General features: G+C 35.3%; 1 protein-coding gene across 1 annotated transcript; it reads left to right on the plus strand.

Annotated features, from left to right (window-relative positions):
• The first annotated feature begins 84 nt into the window (after window positions 1–84).
• On the plus strand, window positions 85–19,076 carry LOC140975327 (DNA polymerase delta catalytic subunit). The gene is made up of 30 exons (XM_073438990.1): window positions 85–546; window positions 927–1,037; window positions 1,429–1,535; window positions 1,618–1,777; window positions 2,075–2,270; window positions 2,379–2,514; window positions 2,617–2,754; window positions 3,178–3,255; window positions 3,391–3,482; window positions 5,328–5,394; window positions 5,541–5,612; window positions 6,197–6,283; window positions 7,250–7,369; window positions 7,464–7,562; window positions 8,560–8,667; window positions 8,764–8,859; window positions 8,982–9,047; window positions 9,990–10,046; window positions 10,155–10,242; window positions 10,360–10,439; window positions 12,123–12,236; window positions 12,490–12,604; window positions 12,721–12,893; window positions 13,002–13,073; window positions 16,777–16,851; window positions 16,938–17,027; window positions 17,105–17,265; window positions 17,634–17,707; window positions 17,831–17,918; window positions 18,478–19,076. The coding sequence occupies exons 1-30, from the start codon at window positions 318–320 to the stop codon at window positions 18,563–18,565; spliced, it is 3,237 nt and encodes a 1,078-aa protein (XP_073295091.1). The 5' UTR covers window positions 85–317; the 3' UTR covers window positions 18,566–19,076.
• The last annotated feature ends 1,226 nt before the right edge of the window (window positions 19,077–20,302 follow it).

Below are 20,302 nucleotides of genomic sequence, written 5' to 3' on the forward strand. Positions count from 1 at the left end.
AACAATCTTTTCCTCCACTATGCAACAATCTAACATTTCTCATTTCTCATTCATCCAATTTCCTTGAACAATTGCTCAACTCCGAATTTTTTGTTTCCAATTTGTATGTAAAATCTATATACATTACTAGCATAATTGCTTTGAACCAAACCCAAATTACTGTTTCGGAGTAAATTGCGAAGCAGCATCACGTGATTGTCACGTGTAGTATTCTCTACAAACTCACCGCCCTCGTCTAACTGGCGGGAATTCTACTAGCATTTCCCTCCTAAGCACATTCATCAGCGCTTCACTGTCCTTATCGAGATAACGGCAACATGCGAAAGCGGGGGGCTCCGATGCTGGTGCCTGCGGAGACTCCATCACCTCAATTGAAGCAACAGGCGGTGATAGAAGAAGAGGAATTAGACGAGGACGTATTCCTCGAGGAAACCCTCCTCCATTACGAGGAGGAAGAGACCCAGCGCCGTGCAGTTGCTGAGCGTCTCGCAAAGTGGAAGCGTCCCGTGATCCCACAATCCTTTCTTTCTCAATCCCAGAATATCTGTATGTACTGAAAAATCGAACTTCCGCCTTTTTTTTTGGTTGTGGTTCAATTGTGTGCTTTTTGACTCTTAAATGATCTTTATTTTTTTCCTGCGTTGTACTTGTAGCTTTCGTATGCGAAAACGAATTTATTGTTGTTACTGTTTGGCGTAACGTGTCTCGAGGCCTGAAAATTGTTTTACAATGGTATAATTTTTCCAAGTTGGGTCTATCATCTTTATGTTATTTGTATGGCAGAGTCTTTGCAGAATAAAGAACATTTTGGTTTATCTTGTGCAGATGGGGACGACAACTGTGTTAATTGTATAAAGACGAGGTTTTTCAAATAAAGATTGGATTTTTAACGGAACTTGCTCTTTTTTTATGGTTTTTATTTGCAGTATTTCAACAGTTGGAAATTGACTATGTCATTGGGGATAGCCACAAGGACCTTTTACCAAATTCTTCCGGTCCAGCTGCCATTTTGCGGATGTTTGGGGTTACCAAAGAAGGTTTCCTCTCCCTCTCTCTCCCTTTGAACATGAAAGTCGATTAATTTACTTTTTTGAATTCAAATTTAATTTATCCTGTTGTGGAATACAACATCAGAAACTTTAAGGTTTAGCTGACATTTAACAAGTGTTTGTTTATAAATCTAACTTGCATAATATTGTCTCCTTGGAAAGAATCGAAGGTTGCGTCACTAAAATTTGGATTTTGAGGTTTCTTTGAATTTATATTTAAATGTGTGAAGGTGTATTGTTTTTCGCTTACCACCCTGGCTTTGTACTTGGAGTTAATTATTTTGTTTAATAAGAGACCTGAAAAGACCAGAAATTTCCTTGTTGTAAAGTTTGATATTATGACAACATGCATCTCTGAGAAGTTTTATAATCTGGCCAGGACTCAGTGTTTGCTGTCACGTTCATGGCTTTGAACCCTATTTTTATATCAGCTGCCCTCCAGGAATGGGTCCAGATGATATTTCCCGTTTCCATCAAATTCTTGAGGTAATTTTGTCAGATTACAGGCAAACTGGCGCAGATGAATATAATGATTTCCATCTATGGTCATTCTTGGTTTCTACTACAGGGTAGAATGAGAGAATCAAACAGAAATAGTAAGGTTCCCAAATTTGTTCGCTGCATTGAACTGGTTCAGAGAAGAAGCATCATGTATTATCAGCAGCAGAGTTCTCAGGCCTTTCTTAAAATTGTAGTGGCTTTGCCAACTATGGTTACCAGCTGCCGTGGTATGAAATTCTGGTTTTTCATCTCTTAAAATTTGTATTTACATATCAGTCCAAGTATGAGGTAGCATGTACTGTAGGTCCATGGCCCATACACTGCTAAATGAGTGCTAGTCATTATTTCTGTTGGTTCCTAATTATTTGTGGTTTTGTATTCTGGAATGCACTTGCTGCTTTTAGATCAGAAGTAGCAATTATGGTTCATATTAACTATTTCAAGTGGATGCAAGGTGATTTGCGATGCAGATAGCATACTCCATATTTTTTTAAAACTTCATATTTATTTCTTATGCTTGGCAGGTATCCTTGATCGGGGAATACAAATTGATGGACTTGGGATGAAGAGTTTTATGACATACGAGAGCAATGTTCTTTTTGCTCTCCGTTTCATGATCGATTGTAACATTGTTGGGGGTAACTGGATTGAAATTTCGGCTGGAAAATATAAGAAGACAGCAAGATGTCTCTCCTATTGCCAATTAGAATTTGATTGCCTGTATCCTTACGCATAGACATTTTTAAGAGTCTTAGCAATGAAACTTCTGTTGTTTTCTTTGCAGACTTTGATTGCTTTGAACACTTTTTCCTTTACTGGTTCTCTTAGTTTTTCAGACTTGATCTCGCATGTTCCGGAAGGAGAATTCTCAAAGATGGCTCCATTTCGCATATTAAGTTTTGACATTGAGTGTGCTGGTCGTAAAGGTCTGTTTCCCGAGCCAACTCATGATCCTGTCATCCAGGTTTGCGGATCATCTATTAGTATCATGTGACCGATTACATGGTTTAAATGTGATATGGTTCTTTTGTTAGAATTTCATTCTGTGACCTTTTTCAATTTATAGGTAGCCAATCTAGTGACCTTACAGGGTGAGGATCAGCCATTGGTTCGTAATGTGATGACCCTGAAGTCATGTGCACCTATTGTTGGTGTTGATGTTATGTCATTTGACACAGAAAAGGAGGTTCTGTTAGCTTGGAGGGTAATGATCTTTTAATGTAAATCTACCATGCTTTGATAAATTTATTCACATCAAATGCCAAACTACTTTCTTGGGTTCAGAAGAAATTCGATTATTTCCCTTTCATATATTTATATTCCCACCCAGTTCTCATATCGCTTGAGTAGTTGTTTAATAGGACTTTACGCGTTGACTTTTTTATTTCATTTGATTTAGGTTCCCATGTTTTAGTAACATATTAGCACGTACAGGTTAATCACTCAATAGGAAGGATTGTAGGAGACAGTGAGATTTATTATGGAAACAAATATATATTCAATCCATTCCTGTGTTTAACACCGACTAGCTCTTTCATGTTGCTTAAATAGTTTCCTTTCTTGAACAGCAGTGCGCAAGTATCAGTTGTTCTACATCCAATCTTAAGTTTTCATCTTCTAAATGCAGGACTTTGTTCGCGAAGTGGACCCAGATATTATAATTGGTTATAACATATGCAAATTTGATTTACCTTACCTCATTCAGGTTAGAATTTATTTTCTTTGATTTTTGGCGTCACTTTATCTTTTAATATTTTATTTTCTATGAGTTTTGAAATTCTTTGATCCGTAAGAGCGGAAGGATAAAACATTATCAACAAAAAAATTTCCTGCAACGCAGAGAGCTGAGGTTTTGGGAATAGCCGAATTTCCAATAATTGGACGCATCCGAAACAGTAGAGTTCGTGTCAAAGATACTACTTTTTCATCCAGGTCATGATTATTTCTAATATAGTCAAGCATCAGAATAATCATGAGTATTTAGTTTTTTTCTTTTATGCGAGAAAGGTAACTGTTTCTTCTTGATATTATCCCCCGTGCAACCTAAATGTCGTAAGAAATGAGGAGTGATGCTGTTAAATCTGAATGATGTCCGTTTTTAGTTCTAAGGTGAATGTGCTTGCTAATTCTCTAAACACTGACTTATGTGTTTATGTAGTTCCAAAGTAAACTATTTCCATTGATGTGCTTGCTTTCTATATTTTCTTGATATTTATTTTTCTTCATGCATCACCAATAAAAGTTTAAGAAAAAGATGCACTTCTTTTTGTCCTAAAAGGGTTTGGTTTCAACATTGGATTGTCTACTAAAATAGTTGGGGCATAGCGAACATAAAATACTAATACCTCAATATAATTGAAGATCTGTCGAGGGCAATGGAGCTGAAAATACTTATTAAACCAAATGATATGACTACTTTCAGTTGCAAGCCAAAACTCTGTTCTAAACAGCAAGCATTCAGTAACATACGGAGTTGACATTTTGTATCATATCCATTAAAGCATGGATTCGTGGATAGAGGTCGGCATGCTGCTTATGCTGCTTATCTTTGGACTAGCTTTCCCTGTTAAGATAAGAAAAATAATATTTCATTCTTATCTCTTCTGAAGAACGATTAAATTCAGAGAACGTTCTCTGTTTGGATCCTTGATTTTTCTTGCCATGTAGATTCCAAAAACTTCATATTTTGGATGTTTCAGTAGAATTAAGTATCCCGCTACCTAACATATTGCAGATTCTTTCTACAAATATATCTCTTGCATCAGTACTATACCTTGCCGGTAACTCTGATATCTTCCACTGAAGACTCTGAAGAGTGACTGGTACCATTAGTGAAATCACTGGAGTCTAATATTTGTTTGTGGATCTAGGATTGATATCTGATTGATGAGATTTGGAATGATCAAATAGGCTGAAAACAGTGCAAAAGAAGTTGTGTATAGCTATCCAAGTAGGGTCATTAACTAGAGTGAATTATATGTATATATTCAATTTGATACTAGAGACAGGTCATGGGGAGACTTTAGGTTCATGTCACTCCCATACAGCAAAAAAATCACTGCTAGATTTTACAAAAAATGCTGCCTATATCCGAGATGTTTTAGAAATTAATATTTTTGTTTAGCATTTTAAGCTTTCAAAGAAAATATGGTCATATAATTTGTTGTTAGAGCTGCACGAAGTAAAATGTGTTGGACTCGAGTAAATGGATACATGCAGAGGATTTATTAGAGACCAGACTTGTAAAATTTGCAACCGTTTATTCTCCATGTCACCTTTGCAACTGATTATGGGTCCTTTTTTTTTATTTTCTGCATCACTTTACAAGCTGGTGGCAAGTCATAACGCTGAGCATATTTCCAATGATCACAAGTGAAGTGGATTGATCAAGTATATGAATTCAAGGGATTATTTATTACTGTGTCCAAAACCTTGCATACCTGTTTACCTTGAACTGCTATTTATTAGCTGAGGAGGCTAGATTAATTGATCTCAGCTAAAGGGGACAGGAAATGCTTGGATTGGCCTACAATTTACTTGCCTATGCTCTCTAGATCTATGGTCTCTAGATTTACCTGCCTATGATCTCTAGATCTAAATGAAGCCTCCTCTGCATGCCACTCCGCGCAAGATTTTGGCGGAATAATTGTGTTCCAGTTTAAATCTATGTAATGCCTATATGTTTTATATGTATGAACGCAGAGGTGCAAAATTAATTTATTAAATTCGTCGGTTTATATACCACTGAAACCATGACACCTATGTTTATTTCTGCAGACAATATGGGACACGTGAAAGCAAAGAAGTGTCAATTGAAGGAAGAGTTCAATTTGATCTGCTTCAGGTTCCCTGCTCCCGTCATTCCCACCTACAATTGGACCTATATCATATGATATTTGTTATATTTCTGATGACTCCACAGGCTTTTGGATCTCTTCCTGTCATGTATGAATATTTTTGAGTGTTCCATTCCGCTTCATTTTTGGGCAGGTTATGCAAAGGGATTACAAGTTAAGCTCTTATTCACTGAATTCTGTGTCGGCTCACTTTCTTAATGAGCAGGTGAAAAATATTTTTGGTAAATTTGCTTGTGATTTTTTCTGATAGACTTTATAATTTGATCACTTCATGCTACAATGCTCAAAAGTTTATTATTTTTTTCATTTCTGATCTTTCTGCTTTTTGCATGCTTGTTGGATATATTTATTTTACCTGGATTGTGGTATGAAATTGATTTTGAGTCTTCCGCTGGAACCTATGCATAATAAGTTTCAATTTTTTGGCCTTAAAGGCACTTAGCTTATATTGTTCCCAGACTATGTGACAAGTTTTTAATCATTTTCCATGACCAATAATTTTGGCCAATAATTCTAATTCTTTACATATATAGTTTTACTCAACCATACACACGGCCAGAGAGAACATCGCATTTCTCGCTGTAAATACAATTTTTTTTGGGAGACATGACAAATAATCTCCCTTGCCAGCGAAAAGATATTCTTAAATGGTTCACTTATTTTAAATAATATTTTCACCCCACCCTTACTAGAAGATAGTACTACACATACATATTTGTTTTGTGCTATTGTATAATTTAGTGCACTAAGTTGGCGTTTTCTTTGTTTAACTATCTATTATATGTGCAGAAAGAGGATGTCCATCACTCGATTATATCTGACCTTCAGAATGGAAACTCAGAAACCAGGAGGCGTCTTGCTGTCTATTGTTTAAAGGTGCAATTTATCGAATCTAGCGTATTTCATCCACTACTTTATTGTTGGTGCATCAAAGTGCAGAATCCTTTTGGTTGTGTGAATGGAAGGTTTGGATTTGTGAGGATTTCAAATAAAGTGGATTTGGAATGCATGGATTTCAAATTACTAGGTTGGAAAGTGGATTCAAAATTGAAGCAAAGAAATATACTTGAACAAAACAAATGATTCTAAAATCTTTCATTCTAATTTTGAGTCAAATGAATACAAGTACAAAGCATGATGCTCTTTGTTTGAACCCCTGCAAATGAAATCCTATCGTCCTGCTTATATTAACTAGTTGGTTTGCTACTTGTTTATTTGCTCAATATATGACCAACACTTGAAAAGACGTTTTACAAATGCAGGAAGGGGTTTAATTTGTTTTGTTGATAAGGATGCTTCTTTGTCAAAAAGGATCCATACTTAGAACATTTTATTTTATTTTATCATACACTATATTGGTCTCTTTCATTGAAAATACTAAAGTTATGAATTTATGATCTTTGATTATGCTTATTTCATCATTTTAGGCTTTTGAATTTAGAACAGTTTATCAAAACTTTTTCCGTACCTAAAAAGGAAACGGGGAATGTAAGGAAGAAAACCTCTCTATTGCTATTGTATTAGAGAATTGGTCAAGAAATAAACCATGGAAAAACTCTTCCATCAGCAGTAATCAGGGGCTACGTTTATGTATTTAGTTATATCATTGTTTTTATGACCCTGCAAATGAATGATTTTTTCAAGGATAATATCTTGATGAGTTTCTGTTGAATATTTACCAGACATCTCATAAATTTCAAATAGTTGGTCATAAATATATATATTTTCTCAAGTCTTATGACTGATGAGAACTGGCAGTTGACATTATAGAGTTTTAGTATGAATAATCATGGGGACAGAAATAGTTTCGCTGCATATTGCTGTAAAGTATGCACTTTGCAGGATGCTTACCTTCCACAACGGCTTTTGGACAAGTTGATGTTTATTTACAACTATGTGGAGATGGCTCGAGTAACAGGTGTTCCCATCTCATTTCTACTGTCCAGAGGGCAAAGCATTAAGGTTATCTAGAGTCTTTACTTCTCAAGATGTAAATGGCTGAATGGATGAATGAAGGGCATCAACTGCATATCTAAATCATAACCACTATCTGCAGGTCCTTTCTCAGCTTCTAAGGAAAGCAAAGCAAAAGAATCTTGTCATTCCAAATGTGAAACAGGCTGGATCAGAACAGGGAACATTTGAGGGTGCAACCGTAAGTGTGCATTTTGTTTTCCAGACATGTAACTGTATGCATTTTCTGTGGATTATAAAGCAGACTTTGTAGACTGTGCATCCTCCTCATATGTGAATGGTAAATGGACACTACTCAAATGTTCTAAAATTCCTCAATTTGTATTAATAGTAGTTTTCATGGTTATGTGAATGGTAAATGGACAATACTCAAATGTTCTAAAATTCCTCAATTTGTATTAATAGTAATGGCTTCTTAGCATCTTTCAACCATTCAATATTTTACACACAGGTAATTTTGGATAGGGACTTGAAAAAATCATGCTTGGAAGCTTTCATTCCATATGCCTAAAGATATCAAGATTGGGAAAAGTTCCTTGAAATTTGAGACATGATGAATGAGCATAAATCTTTCGATTCTTTTGACGATTTGAAGATTTCTAGAGAATCAGTGTCAAAAGTCATTTTGTGGGCTATTAAATGTGTGCACTAGTTTAACTGACATTAATCGAATTTCGATTACAGTGAGGAGGATGTGACTGTACTGACAGTTTTAGAGATAGCATCTGAATTTTGATTACATCGGTTACTTCCCACTTAAATTACGCTCATGGATATTTTAGGATTATCTGGCTCAGGTTCTTTGGCCTATCCAATTAAAGTTGTTCCTTTATTATCTGCTTTTAGTTTCTGTTTAACAAGGACATACTTTTTGCCTGAAGTTTGAAGCGTTTAATCTGTTTTAAAACCTCATCCTTTTCTTTTCGTTACTTTTTGTGGAACCCTAAGTTTCCTAGTATTTGAAGGGAGGGTAGAAGTAGGAGATTTTTATGAGGTGCGGGGAATAAATTTATGATTCCCTGGGCTGAATCTCTAATGGACTTCTATATGAGAAGTCACATTGTTTCTGTTGTCTTAGTTTTTGGGCCGTTATTGACCGCCATGTAGATGCTTAGCACCGGGAATAAATCTTTGCTTATGAGAAATTTTTTACTTTTTTCTTTGTCTTTTCTTTTCAGGTTCTGGAGGCTAGAGCAGGATTCTATGAGAAGCCCATTGCTACACTTGATTTTGCATCTTTATATCCGTCAATTATGATGGCATATAACTTGTGTTATTGCACCCTGGTGAGCTACTTTTCCATCTCCTGCTTTTGGGATTAAAAGTGACTTTTCAATTATAGAAGTTTGGATGTTTACCGTCTCTTGATGATTATTCTATAGGTAACTCCTGAAGATATTCGAAAGCTTAATCTGCCTCCAGAATGCGTCTACAAAACCCCATCTGGTGAGACATTTGTCAAACCAAATTTACAGAAGGTAAATATTTATTAAGATAAAATTGTGAACTTTATTATATAGTTGAGGCGAAAATCAAAGTTTTTTCGAATCAGTCAGTTTCAATTTATGTTATTTTTCTGAATGGATAAGTTTCATTTCAGGGAATACTTCCAGAAATTCTTGAAGAACTTTTGGCTGCTCGTAAAAGGGCTAAAGCAGATTTAAAGGTTTCCATGAGATTTTTTCTATAAATTATTATGATATTGCTTGGTTTTTTATCCTGAAGTTGGTTGCTTTATTATTCAGTATGATTTGGATATACTCTGTTAACTATCCACGGATGCTATATCAAGTGTTAAATCAAATGAGCTCCATAGTTGAGCAGTCTTAAAGAGTTAAATTCATGCGTGGGATGACACACGATGTGGAGTTTGAAATCCTTATTTTTTTAATATGATTCAATTAGTTTTCGAAGAACTATCATTGATCTACTGTGATGCAAAGGATGAAGCAAAATCCTAAAAAGACTTCCTATTAAAAATTTGACTTCATATTCTCTGGCCGATCAGTGAGATTAGGGATGCACATCACTTTGACATTGGTTGTCACATTTTTTGCGTTAAATCGTTGTTTATATTTGAAAACATCAGAAATTACCATAAATTGAGAATATATTGAGACTATCTCCTTTCATTTCTCAAGTGGTTACAGTACCAATACCTAATGAACATCTCTCACATTACACTTTCTTAGCTTTAAATATTTTTATGATGAAGAACACCCAAGTTTTCCATTCAAGTAGAATAAAAGAAGAAGACAAATGAAAGAACGCATGAAAGGAAAGAAAGAGCACCGAAGTTACCAAATGATAAGTCATGGAAATTAGTTTCCCTTTTGTAATCTTTGTATGAGTGTGAATGTAACTGACTCTAGATGCCTGAAGATACTGGAGGACACTCTTGGATATGATCAATGGACCGGACATAGGTGATGTAAATTGTTGTTTTCAGATGGTGTCAGCTACTGAATTAAACACAGAAAAGTGAAAATGGGCATAAAACAATGTAGAGATTTGAAACATATTGCAAGTCATCTTAGTTCATTTAATCATTTATGTATCTTTTACATAACATTACTTTACATAGACCAATCGTTTGGTTGGATTTTAGGAAGCAAAGGATCCTCTTGAGAAAGCTGTCCTAGATGGTCGCCAATTGGCTTTGAAGGTATATTCTGGCATCTTTGGTGCTTTCTTGGGTTTGCCTTTACATTTTATTGCATGGCACTTCTTGTGTGCCTATATATTTAGCAAATGTATTTCCTGTTTTTTTCAGATAAGTGCAAATTCTGTATATGGGTTTACAGGAGCTACAGTTGGTCAGTTACCTTGTTTAGAGATATCTTCAAGTGTCACCAGCTATGGTAATTGCTCTTGTGAAAATGCACACACAAAGTGCATAACCCATAAATTTTTCCTACTATATACTAATCTCAATTTTAAAGTTTCATTTGTACTTATGAAATATTAATCCTTCAAAGGCCGACAGATGATTGAACATACGAAAAAACTCGTGGAAGATAAATTCATTATTCCTGCGGGTTACGAGCACAACGCAGAGGTATGTATCAGAGATAAATCTCTGGATCAGGCCTTTATTCATCTGGCAAATCATGTTTAACTGAAGGACACTGTTTGGTGGTTTGTGAGCGTCTGGTCACTGATCTACATGTGGTGCTTTAAGTTGTTGAGCAGTGAAATAGAACATGATAGTACTCTCTTTATTCGACCAGAAAATACTAAGCTAAAGTTTATAACCTGTGCATAACTGCGATATGACTGGCCGGCCTTGTTTCAATTAATAACTGGTGTGGGGGAAACAGGAAATAGTTGGTTACTTCTACAGTTATACCTACTGTTACTATTCAGGGCTAGGCTTTTCAAAGTAATATGCATGAAAGGAATTGAAAATTATTTTTTATGTAATCGACCTTAAGAGCAAACATTTTTGTCTCCACTTCACATCTCTTGCAGTATCACTATTACTCATGTAGTGGAGGTCAAATCCCTCTTAGGTTGTACTTATGTTCCAATTGGGGTCTGAATGTTGAAAAAAGTGTGTTTGTGATGGGCCGATGGCAGTGGGCCCTTCGTTTTAAAAAAATAGATAATATCAATTTTATGGAAATCAATTCATCTAGAGCTTCTTTTAAATGAGATAAAAATGTCAAATCTGTCCCATAATCCGAGGTGGAGGTAGGTGAGACTCATCCTCCATGTTCTTTTTTGTTGGTTTATAGTTAAACAATACAAAAATTATAATCGCTCCACCCAAAAAAGAGTTTCCCCGTAAATTTTTAATTTACCCATCCTTCTCACTTATAATATTTTTAATGCTACATAGATAACTCATGAGTATAGTCCTCGTATAGGTAAGAATGAGAACTCTGCAATATGAGATGGACAACTTTTTTGTGCCATAAATAAATGGTGTCAGGAATTTAGCTTCTCATTTTATGCATATAATTTCAATCTTATTCCTGCTATCAAATTATGACATACTGCCTATAATTAAAATGCATGTATTTATCAACACTTTTGAGCTGCGGAAGTCTCGAACTTATTGTACGTGTTAATTATCCCAAGATTCCAAGAATATTGTGGTTCAAAATTCACGCTCGAATGTTGTTCGATATTTAATTTTTATGTTCCTTAATTTTATATTACATAGGCTGCAAACAAGATTACTAAGCTTTGCCGCAAATATGTTGGATGATAGTAAAATTTCAAGGTTATTTCAGTAGCTGTATAAGTTGGTTGTAGCATTTTTTTGAATGAATTAGTTATTTAAAATAAACCAGTTCTCTTTATTAGTTTCTCTGCAACCAGCTAACCAAAGATGCTTATAACTCTATGAGAGATTAATGTATGGTGAGAAAAAATATTTGTTTTAAGGATATAATTGTGATGTGAAAATTAAGTTTTATGTTTTTTTGCAAAGCTAAAAAGTACTTGTGATTGTTTAGTATTTTTTACATTAATTAAAATCAATTTTGATTTGTTGACATCTCATTTGATATGATATAAACATGATATAGATTATGACTAGTTCTATTCTATTGTGAAGAGTTGCATAATATGAAATAACATAATTCTAGTCTGAGCTTGTTTCTTCTCTTGTTATGTTCATGCTTTCTACATTTTATAGCTCTGTTATATCCTTTTTGGTCACCCTCGACAATAGACCTCATTAATTGGTTTACAGCAGAAACATATCTTAGAATTTACAATATTGTGATTGCAGGTCATATATGGAGACACGGATTCAGTTATGGTGCAGTTTGGTGTGTCCTCAGTGGATGAAGCCATGAATTTGGGTAGGGAAGCTGCTGACTACATCAGTGGTACTTTCATCAAGGTATTTACTTCTCTGTAGGTTTTTTGTGCTCCTTTTGCTATATATCAGCTATCATTTGACCCTAGATACATGTACATCTTGCAAGCATGAATTGGTAGAATCTGAATTGTTGACCAGAAATTGTACTCTCCTATGTTTTTCATATCCTCACTGAATTGGTTAGCTGCCTTTATGTCTCTCATTGGCTCCCTCCTCTTTTACCTTTTTTTTTTTAAAATTTATATTCATGCTATGGTCTGCTTTTGTTTTACAGCCCATAAAACTAGAGTTCGAGAAGGTTTACTATCCATATTTATTAATAAGTAAGAAGAGATATGCTGGCCTTTACTGGACAAACCCAAACAAATTTGACAGAATGGATACGAAAGGTGAACTGGTGTCGCCGTTCAGCTTCTTTATACCATTGTTATCAATATTTACTAGTGTATTCGAGTTACATTTTAGTTATCTTTTTGGTGAAATTGTTCCCTTTTTCTGGTTGTAGGGATTGAAACAGTTCGGAGGGATAATTGTTTGTTGGTCAAGAACCTTGTCAGTGAATGTCTTAACAAAATACTCATAGACCGAGATATTCCGGGCGCTGTTCAGTATGTCAAGAGCACAATCTCAGATCTTCTTATGAATCGTATGGATTTATCACTCTTAGTCATCACCAAGGTAGAAATTGAACCAACAATACACTTTTAACCCCTTCTTTCTGTCAACGTCAAGCTTTTGGGCGTTTTGATTGTTCTGTTTGAATATCGGTCTTTCCATGTCACATAGGGTCTAACAAAAACTGGAGATGACTATGAGGTTAAAGCGGCACATGTTGAGCTTGCCGAAAGGATGCGCAAGGTAAGTAATTTTTTCTTCAATTTGATGTAGTTGATTTGGAAAATTTATCAGTTTTGATGATAGATTTCTTATGTATAGCATAGTGTTCAAAACACTATATTAGCTCTAATGTTCCAACTCACTCTCTTGATTAGCTTGAGTTTTAACCCACATAGGAAAACTAGGATCATAATGGAAATCAATTTACCCTTTATGATACTTTATTGCAATTCTCCACTGCTGTAAGTGATATAATAGTTAAAAGTTAAGTTGATTTTGGTATGTCAGTGCTACTAAACCATAATTGTAGCTGTCTTTTGATGTTAATACTCGTTGAAATATAATAATAGCAGTCTCTGAACAAGTGTAACATTGTAGTACAACATTGTGTGTCTATGTCTAATTTTGTATAAAGTCCGTGTCAGCGATTGCAGATGGATAGTTTTAGCTGGTTTATCATATTAGAATCCCCTTTCCAGGATTGGAAATCCTTAATACTGAATTTAGGATACAAAAACATGTAGAAGCTATTAAAAGGTAACATCATATTCATCATCTCACAAAAAGCCCTTGATGGAGTTAACAAGTTTTATTAACAATCAAAACTAAGGGTTTGGACAGAACCTGAAAATTTTGAACTGGTGTCTCTCTAATTACCATTCACTTGGTATATAAAGTCTCATAGTTATTAAAAATGTCATCAAGATGCTAGGATTAAAGCTCTAGTCCCGTTTATAAAAAACAATACTTATTGGCGAGAACATACAAGATTTTTAGTGGTTGACCTCAATGCAAGCTTGCCACCATGGCAAATTCCACAACATCGATAGTTAAAACTGAAAATCAAAGGCTGAGCCTTGTATTTGCTTAGGGACGATGTGTTTTGGGATAGCATTTAGGCTTCTTCCACATGGACGTATTTAAGGGCGATAATTAGGCTACATACTGAGAAATATCGAAGGAAAAGAAAAAAAAGTTGGCTCCTCAAAATTGACTTGGAGAAAGCTTACGACAACGTCGACAGCCAATTTTTAGATTTTATGATGTTTAAAAAAGGATTTGGAGATAGATGGAGGAGGTGGATAAGAGGATGTGTATCTAATGTGAATTTTTCGATTTTTATCAATGGAAAACCGTGGGGGAAAATTAAAGTAGAGAGAGGTTTACGACAAGGTGATCCGTTATCAACATTTCTGTTCAATATTGTCGTTGATGTGCTGTGGAGGATGATAGACCAGGCAAGGGAGGATAAAAAGGTCAGGGGGCTTGAAGTTGGGAAACATAAAATTGAAATATCACATTTACAATTCGCGGATGACACCCTTTTCTTCGCAAAAACCAGAGAAGATGTGATGGCAATTGTGGATTTAATAAAACTGTTTGGAACCAACTCAGGGCTGAAAATAAATTTGGAAAAAATCGTGGTTTTGGGATTGACTTGCTTGGATGATGAAGTAGACGATATGACAATAACTTGTGGGTGCAAAAAAGAAATCTGACCAATCAAATATCTTGGATTACCTTTGGGAGGAAACCCCACAAAGCTTAATTTTTGGGAACCGGTTCTTTCTAAAATGCATATCAAATTAGCAAGCTGGAAAAAATCATTCCTATCAGGGGGGAGAGGGGGAGATTCATTTTGATAAAATCAGTCTTATGCCATCATACTTCATGTCATTGTTTAAGGTTCCGAATAGTGTGGCAAATTCAATGGAAAAAATCATGAGGGACTTTCTATGGGATGGTGCTGACGGGGAAAACCATTACCATGTGGTTAGATGGAAGCAAGTATGCAAACCAAAGGAAAAAGGAAGGTTGGGAATGGGAAATGTTTGTCTAAGGAACAGGGCTTTACTTGGTAAGTGGTGGTGGAGATGTTCGGTTGAAAAAGACTCGTTGTGGAAAAAAGTGATTAGGAGTATATACGGTTTACAGGACAACGGGTGGGATTTGGGTTTGGCTGAGAAGGGGACATTCAGAAGCCCTTGGAAAAGTATATCTCGATCTTACCAGGCTTTCCATCAACTAGTTAGGGGGGTGCCAAAACGAGGTAATTTAATTCGATTCTGGGAGGATGTTTGGGAGGGTGAGTTATCGTTTAAATTACGTTTTCCATCTTTGTTTCGAATTTCCAGTCTTGTTAACAAACCAATTAGTCATTTCGTACAAATCGCCATTATTGGTGGTAGTTCATCTTTTATTTGGGATGTGAGATTTAGAAGAGATTTTACAGAGGGTGAGTTTCTTGAGTTTACAAATTTGTTGATAGTTTTAGATAGAGCCAAATTGCAGGAAGGAGCTAATGACATTAGAGTGTGGCTGGGGGACGCTTCGGGGATTTTCTCGGTGAAATCTTTTTACGATTCTTTCTTTCAAAACTCTTGCTCTACATTTTTTAATTTTCACAAAAGCATTTGGAAAGTTCCTGTCCCACAGAAGATCAGGATTTTTTCATGGATCGTTACCTTGGGAAAGTTTCCGACATGTGATTACGTGCAGAGAAGGTGGAAGAATTGTGCTTTACGACTATAGTGGTGTTGCCTATGTCGAAAACATGAAGAAAGTCAAGATCTTATACTGTTACATTGTTCATTCGCAGCAGGTATTTGGACTAAAGTGCTAACAGAGCTGGAATTTCAATGGGCTGTGCCTAGACAAGCAGAAGATTTATTTCATGACAACTCATGGTATCCGTTTGAGAGAAAATTCAGAGAGTTTTGGTTTATTATCATTCATGGCATATTGTGGACAATTTGGTTGGAAAGGAACAAAAAGATATTTGAAGATGTTTCGGAGTCAACTGATCAAGTGTGAGAGAGAGTTAAATTGAGGGTCACCACTTGGACTGTCAATATTCTTCAATATTATCATCTAAGGGTCTCCGATCTGTGCAGGGATTGGAAATTAGTATGGTATTGAGTTTTGTGTTTTGTTGCGATTAAACCGGTTCATTATAAAACTGTATTGTAAGATTGTAGCGGATTACTCATCCGCACATATGATGTAACTAATTCCAAAATAAAAAAAATTTAAAAAAAAAAAAAAAAAAAAAAGGCTACATACTGAGACAATGAGTTTGTGTAGGTTCAAGCCTTCAAGGCACAACAAGTCGTAGCCTCTGCGCCTAGAGACATGCCAAGGTTCCCCCTGACTGTAAAGTACACATCTAAGTATGCCTTAAAATCAGAATGCGAGTCAAGTAGCTTAAGTAATCTGAAAGAGGACCCAAAAAAACTTGTGCTTAGACAAAGATGGGCACCGTGCATTGTAAATGAACTTCAATGTAGCGGCCATTGATTTTTTCTTGTCCATTAATAAATATTTATTTATTGTTATTTAATGTTATGTCTAATATATATTAGATGGTATATGAAAATCTTTTTCATCTATCTAAATTCTGAACCATTATTTCTCAGACCCTGACTTTATAAGGCACGTTCCTCGACTGTGCCTTGCTCCTAGGCCCTAGGGCGTATGCATGCATCTGTGGGCCTTGCCTTCAATAACTATTGCATATTCCTCATACCTCTCTTTTATGTTCTCACCAATTGGTATGGTATTTGTGATATTTCTGGAAGAAACTCTTGATATTCGTCGAGATCTAAAAGCTTCCGGTTCTTAAATTGCAGATCGAAATTCTCGTAATCTAATTGTTGATTGTGAAGGATTTGTTATTTTATTAGATATTCAGAAAATTGATTGGTATCTACTCTTTTTTCGATAGCGAGATGCCGCTACTGCTCCAAATGTTGGTGATCGGGTACCTTATGTCATCATCAAAGCTGCCAAAGGTGCCAAGGTAATTTATTTGTTGAATTTTTTGTTTAATGTATGCACAGAATGTATCGAGCATGCTAACAAGTCCTGATTATCTATTTCAAACAGGCATACGAAAGGTCTGAGGACCCCATCTATGTGTTAGACAATAATATTCCGATAGACCCTCATTACTACCTTGAAAATCAAATTAGCAAGGTTGGTGCAGCATTTAACTGGTTTTTTTTTTTTTTATTTCGTTGATTCCAACCACTATTAACTACTTTTATTTGCAGCCGCTGCTAAGGATCTTTGAACCCATCCTGAAGAATGCTAGTAAAGAGCTACTTCAAGGAAGTCACACAAGGTCTATTTCCATTTCTACCCCTTCAAACAGTGGAATAATGAAATTTGCTAAAAAGCAACTAAGCTGCATTGGATGCAAGGCTTTAATAAGGTAAAAGCTTGAATAATAGTTATTCCATGTTTGATTCATGATAGTGATCCAAACTAACTACATCGTCCGCGTTTTCTTCAATTTATTGAGTTTTGCAAGTCTTAAAAATGTTTTTTCTTACTGAATTTGGAATGACACAAAACTGGGCAGCAGGCTTCCCATATTTTTCTTCGTACTTTGTGTACACACTGGTTTTTGGACAAATACCTTTGAACTGTTTAGGCTTTCGTCTAATTTGACCTCACAACATGTGAATAAAGAAGCTATCTTAGATAGGCGTGCGAAGATAAAGGTAATACTCAAACAAACATGCAGTAGTGAATATATTTATAAGGTACTAGAGTAACCATTCTTGTGCTTTGTACCAGTAATTCCGATCATACTCTGTGCTTGCACTGCAAAGGAAGAGAAGCTGAACTTTATTGCAAGTCTGTGACTAATGGTATGCTTAAAAGCCATCATTACTCATGTCATGGTCAACGTGTATTCAATTTATTAAAAATGCATGAAATTCTTGCTTCTTAAATTACGTATTTTAACATATAATTAATTATTTCATTCTCAGTTGCTGAACTGGAGCAGCTTTTTGGGAGGCTATGGACACAATGCCAGGAGTGCCAAGGCTCCCTTCACCAGGATGTGCTGTGCACTAGGTTAGCTACACCTGCATATATGGGTTTATATTTGTTATTTTAACATCCCATCGATGTGGAAAGTTGATGCCTGGTCTTGGAAATGCACGAGAAAGGGATGGTATTATGGTGATTTAATGAGGCTGTGTATTAAAGGGTAATAAAGGTAATCCATTACGCAATATGAAGGTACCTTAATCTCCTTTATGTTTATCCACAAAAGGCATAAATAAACTTGTTAACTGTTAATTAGGGGTTGCAATGTAAAATATCATATCATTAATGAGTGAAAATCGTGAAACGGACAAAGTTCAATTGCATCTGAGATTGGAACAAGGTAAGATCGGAGCCACCAGTGATTCTTTAATCCTTTCCCTCTAACTAAGATTGAAGAAAGTCCTTGTGAACTATGGCCAATACTGCGGTTTACCTTAAGAATCCTACAAAATAGATAGGCAGCGAAGGTCAGGCTGGAATGAGCGTTGTCTTGTTCCTTGATAAGCTATTGACTGCATTGTTTCCTTCGTTGTTTCTTATGAAGGTTTGTTTTTTTCTCTAAAAATATTTGTTTCTTTGTCAGTCGAGACTGTCCAATATTTTACCGGAGAAAGAAAGCACAGAAAGACATGGCAGAAGCCAAGCTACAGTTAGATCGATGGAGCTTTTGATCTTGTAAAACTGTTCTCTACATCATGAATTTTCTATTTCTATCATTCTGGAGATACATTCAAGTATCCTGGAGTTCATGCCAGTCCATTAAATAGATTCCAGTAAAGTTCTACATGGTTGGTGATGACATGGGGCATCTTTGTTATGACTTGATACTGTCCTTGCAATAAAAGGTAATGAGAGGTCGAGGCATTTTGGATGCAGAGTAATGTCTGAAACTGCAACGTAATCCCACATACTGAATTTGCTCAAGTTCAAATCTTGTGTGAGATGTTCATCGATGAGGGTCAGCTGCAGTATTCGGTAACCAAGTTTCAACACTTTCAGCAGCAACTGGATGGAACTGGGCAAGATTTTGGCTTTAGAGTTTTTTTTTTTTGTTTCAAGTTTGATCAGTAAGGTTACTTGTAAGAGTTTGTGGTATCCTGTACCTAAAACAGATGGCGAGAATAAAATCATAACAGATCTTTTTCGTTAGTAATTATAAATATTTTTTTATGTAGTTTTCTCTCGGTGCGATTGCTGTGGCATTGTAATTTTTAACTATAAATTTTGTATCATAATATATCCATCATATAACGCCACTTTTGGGGCATTGTGAAATATAATTGTAGTTCGAAAAACCCATAGGCGGATTGGACAAGTTTTGTGTCGCTTCCAAACAATCGGTCGAGTCTTTTGAACATTTGTATTTCTCATGTCAAAAAACAAGGGAGGTATGAGATAATAAGATTCGAGAGTAGTTGGGGATAAAGAAACTTATGGGGTCGGCTCGTGTTTTGCTTCAAACGCTTGGTAGCTCAGTGGTCAGTATCAAAGGTCATCCAAGGTTACGAAGATCCCAATTGCGGCGATTGTAGTTACTGTATATCATATTTGAAATATAAAGAACATAAAATTATTTGATGATGACCACATTGAACCATATGTTATATTGAGAAAAGTCCAAATTTTGATCAATATGATATATAACTCATACTTAAGATGTAGCCTATGCCTCTTCATATTTAGATGGAGAATATGTAGCGGGAGATCCAGGATATGCTGTGTGTGTATGGGTATGCCCATAGTATTTGTTTGATTGTTTATTTCCAGTGTCTAGGCACATCATTTGGTGTCGATTGAGTTTGTATCGATTATTATATATGGAGATATCTAATATATTTGTATGAAATCTTTTACCTCTCTTTCATGGAAATTTATCTCATTAAAAAAAAACTATAAGCGAACTAAGAAATATGAAACTTCATAATAACACGGTTTTGAATTTGATATCTTGAATGCTTTGTTCACGCTTGAAGTTATCAATGGATTGCCCCTAATTTGGACAATTTCATGTGGTGGTTTGTACTAATTTATCCTACATATTTCATGTGCTATACTAACTCAATCAGGTAAAAGTTTTTAATATAATAAATATGAATAACAATGATATTTCAAGTTCCAAGTCAAGCAACTCAAGTGTCATTGTATATGGTGGATGGATTTATACATAAATATTTTACTATAAACAAGCGAGTAAAACACACTATTGATTAAAAGAATAAAACTCAAATACATATTTTTATATTTAAAAGAGATTCGTATTTATTCCTAATTCAAAAACTGCAAACTGAATTAAAAAAACCCAGAAAAGAAGAAACTAAAATAAAAACGATTGAAAAATTAGAATAAAAAAATAAAAAATAAATAGAAACTGAAGTTTGCGGGCAAAAAAGTCTCCCCTTTCAGAAACG

This window comes from Primulina huaijiensis, chromosome 1 (genome assembly GCF_012295235.1).
Source record: "Primulina huaijiensis isolate GDHJ02 chromosome 1, ASM1229523v2, whole genome shotgun sequence".
In the NCBI taxonomy this organism is placed as follows: Eukaryota; Viridiplantae; Streptophyta; class Magnoliopsida; order Lamiales; family Gesneriaceae; genus Primulina; species Primulina huaijiensis.